This window comes from Halichoerus grypus, chromosome 11 (assembly GCF_964656455.1).
Source record: "Halichoerus grypus chromosome 11, mHalGry1.hap1.1, whole genome shotgun sequence".
In the NCBI taxonomy this organism is placed as follows: Eukaryota; Metazoa; Chordata; class Mammalia; order Carnivora; family Phocidae; genus Halichoerus; species Halichoerus grypus.
The window spans coordinates 14,651,046-14,659,602 of record NC_135722.1 but is presented as its reverse complement, the minus strand read 5'-3'; the positions used below and the strand labels follow the sequence as shown (position 1 = coordinate 14,659,602).

Here is an 8,557-nt window from a genome sequence, read left to right as displayed (position 1 = left end):
AGCACTGACCTGGTCAAAGGGCTCCTTGGGCCCCCCAAAAGAAGAAAAAGCACAGAAACAGCACTAAGAGTCTAGAACATTCATTCTCTGGAAGCTGCCTTAGCCCTATTCTGGGCCACAGTCACAAGCTGTCCAGCTCACACCCTGCAGTGGCCTCTGGTCCGTGGAGACCCCAGCCTAGCTGAGAGGGATAGTAGTGTCATGACCGTACCACAACTCACGCCCCCTCCCCCCTCCCCCGCCCCCTCCCCGGTACAAACACCCTCCTGACCTGCTCCATCTGCAGCGTGACAGAGAGGCCCGAAGCATTAGGTCTGACTCTAATGGTGGCTTCAGGGGGACAAAGGAAAACTCGGCCGGCTGGCCTCTGGGCGATCCGGTTCCTTAGCGGCCAGTGTCTGTACCTCCAATGTTGTGCAGTTTTTCCCACTAAAATAAGCACTGAGAGGCAAGACCGTGTCCTCTGAACTATTTGCCAAAAACTCCGGGCTGGAAGAGAGAGCAAGGCTTGATCAAGCACTAACCCCTTCAGTTTTTCAGGTCCTGAGTGAAACTTGAATACTTGTCTACACTTCTGGTCCTTAGTAAGCATGGTGGAGGCAAATCTTGTCTGGAGGAAGCCAAAGTCCAACACAGTACTTGGTGAACAGGGAGGCACATGAATGCTGAGTGACAGGTGCCATGGGCCAAGCTGAGTCCCACTTGTTCATCTAGGTTGGGGTCATCAGAGGGAGGCCATCCCAGGGTCTCCTGTCCATGGGCTGGGGAGCAGCAACAATCAGGAGCAAGGGCCCAGCCCACCTCCCCTAGGAGGCAGAGGGAAGGGGGCTGAGTGGTTGTCAGGCATGATCTTCCCCGTCTGCGACGTGGCGGTAGCCAGGAGGCTGGGCCTGCATCCGGAAAAGGACGGTGAGGAGCAGCACTATGAGGAGGAAGAGGATGGAGCCACATACAGCCAAGGCCACAATCACCTCTGGGCGGGGGAGAGGGAGAAAAAGGGCCTATCAGTGTTCATCCGACAAATATTTGACTATCTACCGTACACCAGGTGCTCTTACAATGGAGACATACATGGGTTAGTGACAAATGCTATAAAGAGAATCAAAGCAGGGGCGCCTGGGTGGCTCCGCCAGTAAGCGTCTGCCTTCGGCTCAGGTCATGATCCCAGGGTCCTGGGATCGAGCCCCGCATCAGGCTCCCTGCTCAGCGGGAAGCCTGCTTCTCCCTCTCCCACTCCCCCTGCTTGTGTTCCCTCTCTCGCTGTCTCTTTCTCTGTCAAAAAATAAATAAAAAATTAAAAAACAAAAACAAAAACAAAAAACAAAGCAAAGCAAAGAGAAAAGGATGGAAAGGTAGGTCAGTCAGGGAAAGATCACTGAGGAAATGACATTTTGACCAGAGACCTGAGTCACTGAGACACTTGGATCTGAGAGAACAGGGCCTTGGGGCAAGGGCGGAGAGGGTGGGTAGACAGGAAGCAAGTACAAATGGCCCTGATGTGGGAAGAAGTCTGGCATATTCTAGGATCAGCTATGAAATCAGTATCACTATAGCAGAGTAAGTGAGGAGCAAATAGAGCAGAGGATCAGACAAGAAGCACCTGGAAAGCCATGGAGAAAAACTTGGATTTTGTTCTCACTGTCATGGGAAGCCACTGGAAGATTCTGAGAAGGGTAGTGATGTGAACTGATTTTTATACATATATATATTAAAATTTTTATTTATTTGACAGAGAGAGGAGAGAGGTAGGCAGAGGGAGAAGCAGACTCCCTACTGAGCAGGGAGCCCGATGTGGGGCTCAATCCCAGGACCCCAGGATCATGACCTGAGCCGAAGGTGGACACTTAACCGACTGAGCCACCCAAGCACCCCAAGAGGATGTATTTTAAAGGTCAAGCTGATAGGATCTGCTAGTGGACTGGATATGGAGTCTGCGAAAGATGGTATTCAAGAGGACTCAGGGTCACACTATGCAAGTAGGTGACTAATGTGGCATTCGCTAAGATGGGCAAGCCTGAGGGAAGGGTAGATTTAGGGGTAAGAGTGGTTTCAGACATATCAACTTGGAGAGATCTCAAGTTAGCAGCTGGATATGTGAGTCTGTAGGTCAGAGAAAAGGTCATGAATCTGAGTCATAAAAGGATAGAACTTTGCATAGAGGTAGTATGTGAAGCCACGAGGTTGGCTGGGATCGCCTTGGGAGTGGGCACAGATGGGGAAGGGCCAGGATAAGACCTGGGCCATCCACTGTTTAGTGGGGAGAAAAAGCCAGTAAGGAAGCTAAGTATAAGTCAGAAGAAACACCAGAGAAGCCAAGAAAGTGTCTAAAGAAGGAAAGGTCTATTATATCATGCCCTTAAGAGATGAGAGAAGCTAAGAATTGGTCAGGCTTTGACAAGAGGCGGCCACTGGTCCTTGAGGAAGGTGGCTTCACTGGAGGAGGTGACCCAAGGCTGTCTAGCGTGAGTCTGACAGAACAAGCAAAACCAGAGTCTAGGCAAAGGATTCCACTTTCATAGGGATCAGGGACAGAGCGGTGGCTGGAGGAAGATGGGGCCCTGACAGGTCTTCCTTACACTTTCAAGATGGGACTGACCCAGTAGACAGGGAACACTGAGGCCCCACAAGTCCCTGCGGAAGTGAGAAGAGCTGGACCCGGAGTGTCCGTGGAGAGCTTGGCCCTCGGTAGTGGCTCATACCAGCAGGCGAGCTGCAAGATCTGCTGGTGGGAGGATGAGCCCCTGCTCTCCTGGACAGCACCGTTTTCTCAGGGATACGAGAAGGGAGCCCATTGCCTGAGAATGAGGAGGGAGAACGTGAGCGGTGGTCTCAGGGTGGGGAAGTGAGCTGTCTGGGGAAATGAGTGAGGGGGTTAGAGGTGCAGCCACTCTCTGGAGACCTGTGGGTAGGAACTGAAAGTTGTTCTGGGATGCTCCTCGCAGAGGCAGGCAGTAGCTCACCTGTGTCCGCGGGGCCGCTCGCCAACTGGCACTCCTGCTGCCAGTCCTTGGGCACGATGGGCTCTGTGAGGTGAAGGAAGTCCTGCAGTGGGCAGCGGTGAGCACAGCCGGGCAGGGCCAGGGGCCAGGGAGCCTTGGTACTCTCATTCCGAAAGTACATCTCCACTGAGAAATTCCTGAGGGTTGACAGGAGACGAGACGGAAGCTGCTCTGCAGGCCTGTAACTGAGCCCTTGGGCTGCCCACAGCCACCACACGACGGCCCCTCCAGAGGGCAGACCCGTGGCTACACTCACCCGTTATCTTCCTGGTACAGTTCAAATATGTGGCAGGAGGCGTAGGGGGCCTGTTCCCCATTGTAGACGTCCAGTGCCATCTGCAGAGCGACCAGGGTGGTATCGTGCTGTAAGAGAGGGGAGCTCCCCGTCAGCACTGCGTACCCCCCCAGCCCCCACACCCAGGCACTGAAGAGAGAGGAAATCCAGCTCCCTGCTTGACGTCGGCACGCTGGGGACTACGGGAGCTTACCGCAGAGTAAACCAGCAGCTTAGGGAGCTGGGAAGAGGTAGCCATCAGGGTCAGATTCTTCCGTATCTGAGCCAGCAGGACTCCTGAAGGAGAAGAGTCCCCAGGGTCAGTGGCGCCAGCTACCCCCGTCTTCTGACCAGACCTATCTGTGGCCCTTCACCCTCTGCTAGTCCTGGGTCTGATCACCTGCACAGGGAACTCTTCTTAGGGGCATGGGAACCACGCAGGACACTCTCCAGCACCCCTGTTCTCTAAGATCGTTCACATTTACAGAGGGAAGCAAGATAAAACGAGATATCCGTATTTCAACACAGATCTAGAGACCTGCCCATTTATAAATGAGCTGCAAGGCCCTGCCCGTAACTGAACAATTACTCCAGTCTGGAACAAATAAAAACTTCAGTTGCTTCAGAACACACAAGACGGCGGCTGTGCATGGGAGCTCTGCCACATGCGGGCTCGGGAAGGTGTGACAGCCGGCCCTCCCTTGGGTGCTCGGATCAAGAAACTGGCATCTGTATTACTCTCAGCCCTCTTGCAAAGTGGCCCCTGGTGGCTCTCTGGAGGTAGGTATTCATTTAAGGGGACAGAGGGTCTTCTGACATGGGCGACGCTTAAGAATATGAATGGTAGAAAAGAAGCACACAAACTTGACAGTGGTCATTCTACAGTGACAGAGGAGCTAAGCATTTGGAGCAATGGGGAGACCTCAGTGGCTAACGGGGGAGGTCTGGTTTTAAGGGGCAGAGAGCACCAGAGCTGGAGAAGTAAGTGTGTGAGAAGATTTTTAATGCTGCAGGGTCCTGAGGAGGGGAGTGACGCACTGCTCTTGTCACTCACCCCCCTGAAGCCGGGCCTTCTCTGCCTGCTCGTAGATCCCGAAGAGGAAGCGGAAGCTGAAGTCCTTTAGCTGGCTCAGACGCTGCATGGTTCGGGGTGAGGCCCAGGGCGGCAGGACCAGCCCGTGTGTTTGCTGTATATCGCAGCGGGCAGGTTAGCTCCCCAGGCCTAGGCCAGAGCCTCTCCGGGGACAGCTCTCCTCCCCAGCGGGAAGGTGCCTGTGTGTGTGTCAGGGAGGGAGAGGAGAGGAGACGTGAGGCTGAGGGACTGGAACCAGGAGACATGGCGGACAGGACACAGGAAAGGAAGCTCAGGCACGAAAAGCGTGACTCAGCAGAATGGAGTCGGATACCACGAGAGTTCTGGGTGGAGAGGGGCAAGAACTGCTGACATGTAATAAACCATTTCCCACTCTGAGGTTCTTTTTCACCCGTGAGGGAAATTCCTTTGTTTCACAAGAAGCGGCTTGCCTGGACCTCCCCAGGGGGAGTGGTATCCAGGCACTGTATGGTACTTGTCCTGCTCACCTGGGCCTGTGGAGGTGCGAGGGAAGAAAGGCCATACCGGGGACCCTAAGTGGGCTCACCTCACAGAAGAGTGTGTCATAGACATTCCAGACGGTCTCCAGTGTCACGTCTGTAAGCCCTGTCTCGTTGGCCACCATATCCAGAAATTGCTATGAAAAATGGATCAAGGGGATGAGTACTGCCCTGGTGAGAAAGGACCAGTGTGCTGACCTCCACCTCAGCCCCACTCACTGCATTCTGAATACTCTCATTCTGATACTCTGGTGTCTGTCGGGTCTCGTTCTGCAGCTGCTCGTAACGGGGACATGGGCCCAACGGGAACTTCAGCAGCTGCAGACCAAAGTGGGGAAACAGAGGCAGGGAAGGAGTTGGGGATCGATAGGCTCATGGCCAGAGTCATCCCTCTCACCGCCTCCAGGGAAGGGCTGGCCAGTCTTACCCTATCCTCAGCGATGGGCACAGTGTGGACGGGGATAGGCTGCCAAGAGATATTTGGGTTGAAACGCTGCATCCCGTTGGGAGGGAAGAGTCCAGCCAGGTTGGCCTCAGCACTCATGAGAGTACGGTCAAAGTCTGTGCTTCGCACGTAAACCTGCAGAGGACAATACCAGTCTCACCTGTGGGGGTGGGGTGGGCGAGTTTTGGCCCCTCGGTGGGGCCGTAGCAGAAGCACCTGTTCTTGATGGTTACCCAGCAAACCGTGGCCCTCTCCCCTTCTCTGACCTTCCTTGTCCCTCTACTCAGCAAAGGCCCAAACACTCAGCTAGGGGCTAGCTGTCACCACTCTGTGAAGAACTCCTGTGGGAATGGCTCTAGTTCAAATGCCTTCCCAGTCCCAAGGGCTTAGTCACTAAGGTTGTCAGTTCTGTCTCTCTGTCTGGTTTTCTAACAACGCCTATCTCCCTATCAACATCAGGGTCCTTGAGAGCAGAAACTGTCTCCAACCACACATACCCCTTTATGAAGTGGCTTAGAGATGAGGGAGAGGAAAGAAGGAACAGAGATAATTGCTTGTGCAAAGGGAGGAGGAAGCAGTGGGGCAGGGCAAGACCAGGATAGAGCTGGACCTCAAGGGAACAATAACATCGAGAGACTCTTGAGATGCCTGTGGCCCACAGTGGTAACCAGAGGAACAGCGATCCCCATCCTTGGGTAGAGGGCCTCAAGGAGCTGCAACACTTGCCAATCTTCCCTGACACACCTTCTCTACATGTGATCCCTGCTCTTTATCTCTTGGCCCTGGGCGGTTTATCATCTGTCACCCCCACTACATTCTAAGCTCCACAAAGACCGAGATCATATCTGTGTGGTGCACCATTACACGCCAAGTGCTAGCACAGCGCTTTGCCCTTAGTAGGTACTCAATAAGCGTCTTGGATGGAAAATCCAGGTTATTTCAAAGAATCAGAAAAGACTTTGCCAGGCCCTTAAGTCTGAGCTTGGATGCTTGATCTGTTTTGCCCTTTCCAAGTCAAGGAGGGGCAACTTGGTCTCTAGAACTGTTCTACACAGCTCTTGGATGTCTTGTCCTGTAGGTGTAACCAAAAATGTGTGGAAGGTGCCCCAGAGTGCCCCAGGCTCCCTGAGGGCAGAGGGTGAGAACAGCAGGTTCCATTTCCCTTGTCTCTTGAGCTCCCAGCCTTACCTCTTGCGGGTGGTAAGAGGTGTTGAGAAAGCCGTGGTAGCGCTGCCGCAGAGCCTGGCCCAGCTCCCAGTGCTGCCGCATCCCCTCCTGTGGGCAAACCCAGGAGGTAACGGGGAAGGGACAGCTCGCAAGTCCCACAGGGCTTAGGCACTGTTGCTTTCCAAATTTACCCTGGCTGGAAGTAGGAGTGGGTTAATCTGATCACAGAAGTCATTTATTAAGTGGCCCATTGTGTATGGCACCTGTTCTGGGCACAGAGGAAAGTAAGATTAAGGAATCTGGTCAAAGTCAGCACCTACAAGGGAAATGACAGTTTGGTGGGGCCCCCAAGTTCTGTAGCCTGCTCTCGAGGTCACTCATTCTACAGCACCCCCGGAGTGGGGGCTGGCTTCCCACCCACCTTGGTTAGCTGACCAAACCCCTGAGGCCACTCGTCTTCCTGATAGGGGTCCTTGGGATACGTCTTCACTGGCGAACGGTCTCCATGTCGGTACAGCTGAGGAAAGAAAATGGTTTGCCTACAGGTCAGAAGGTTCCTCGATGGGGACACAGAGCCCACCTCTGCCCCCTGTAGGGGAGGGAAGCCCTACTCCTGTGAAGCCTTAACTCTGCCCACTGCAAAAGACCCCCAACTCAGAAGTCAGTAACTTTGAACAGGTTCCAGAGATTCTAATTTGGCCAACCAATGCCACTGGAGACCATAGGCGAAGCCAAAGATACAGGTGGGAAAGAAAAAGAGAAAGGAAAGCAATGCAGGTGATGGGGGAAATAGAGGGAAAATCACCAAAGGCTTAAGGGTTAAGGGTGCGTCTCTTGACCGTTCTGTAACAGCCCTGTCCCAGGACAGACTCACCCGACCTATGCCCTGATATGGAAGTACTTACACCCTGCCTGCTCCCCGAAAGTAACTCGGGCTCCACACCAATTCCGAACCGGACCCCCACCCTCCAGGCCGGTCGTCTCCTCCTAAACCGGCTTCAGCTCCTTGAAAGACCCCGACCCCAGCACAAGCCCCGCCCCTCCCTCCAACAGCAGGCCTGTGCCTTTCCAGCTCTGGCGAGCCCTTGGGCCACCGCGTCTCTCATTACCAACGTAACGAAGCGCAGACTCCGGGCCTGGGTGGGGGGCATCACTATCAGGTTCACGCCAAGAAGGAGATGGAGAAGAGCCGCCCCGCTCCACGCAAACTGTCTGCCCGCCATCACCGCTAGAGACTATGCTGCAAAAAGGCTGGAACCCGCTGCGTGGCACCTCCAGCTGCCGCCCGGACGCACCGGTAAGGACACACGCCGGAAGTGCCTTCGCCGCCATCTTGCTAAAGGAGGGGCCGATGGTGGGGGAAGGAGGAATTTGGGAGGGAATGCGTGTAGGAGGCTCGCGATGCGGCCGCGGCGGAGGAGCGTGGGAGTGTAGCGCAACCTCGCGCGGCCGAAGATGCTGAAGACCTCGTCATGGTAAAGAGAACCCCGAGCTCGGGGTGGCCTCTGCCGCGGAGATCCAGTAACAAGGTGGCGCCTGCTGTGGGCCGGACATTGGATGGGAGAGCGAGCGCCCCCTCGGGCCGGGGTGCCGCCGGGCCTGAGCTCAGAGCCAGAGCCGCTGCCGAATTGAGGCGAGGGTTGGGAAGTGTAGGGCGCCCTACTGCCTTCTGGTGGAATTTGAGCCTTGATTCTGGCTCTGTTCCCCGGCGGAGGCCCCGTTTGGTGTAGGGCACAGCGTGTCAACAGTTCTTTGGACTCCCCGAGCTCTTGAGGTTAGTCCCAGTGTAGCCTACAGCTCGAGCCTTTGAGCAAAGCTCCAGGAGACCTCTCACTTTCCCTTCCAGTCCTTTCCCTGCCCTCCCATCCTTCCACTTCCGAGTTTTAGATGTCTTGCAAGGTGTCATGCTTCCTCCGAAACGGGTGGGTTGCACCGTATGTTCAGACTTTGCGAAACCAAAGCAGTGAATCCACAGGGGAGGAATTTCAGACCAGTGGGGAGATCTATAGGGATAAGGGGAAGGAATATATCATAAAGTGGGAGTAAGTGGAGTTTCCACAGAATCAGAGGCCCTCTAGG

General features: G+C 54.7%; 1 protein-coding gene across 2 annotated transcripts; it reads right to left on the bottom strand.

Annotated features, from left to right (window-relative positions):
* Positions 1–64: 64 nt before the first annotated feature.
* Positions 65–8,046, bottom strand: ACP2 (acid phosphatase 2, lysosomal). Of its 2 annotated transcripts, none has more exons than XM_078058070.1 (11): positions 7,588–8,046; positions 6,900–6,995; positions 6,500–6,586; positions 5,294–5,446; positions 5,086–5,184; positions 4,914–5,003; positions 4,328–4,460; positions 3,488–3,570; positions 3,256–3,362; positions 2,961–3,136; positions 65–890 (listed from the first exon to the last, which is right to left on the bottom strand). In XM_078058070.1, exons 1-11 carry the CDS (start codon positions 7,699–7,701, stop codon positions 529–531), a joined length of 1,500 nt encoding a protein of 499 aa, XP_077914196.1. In that variant the 5' UTR covers positions 7,702–8,046; the 3' UTR covers positions 65–528. The 2 variants fall into 2 exon arrangements, with proteins under 2 accessions (XP_077914196.1, XP_035961001.1); XM_036105108.2 differs by having other exon boundaries at positions 760–973; positions 7,588–8,044.
* Between the last annotated feature and the right edge of the window lie 511 nt (positions 8,047–8,557).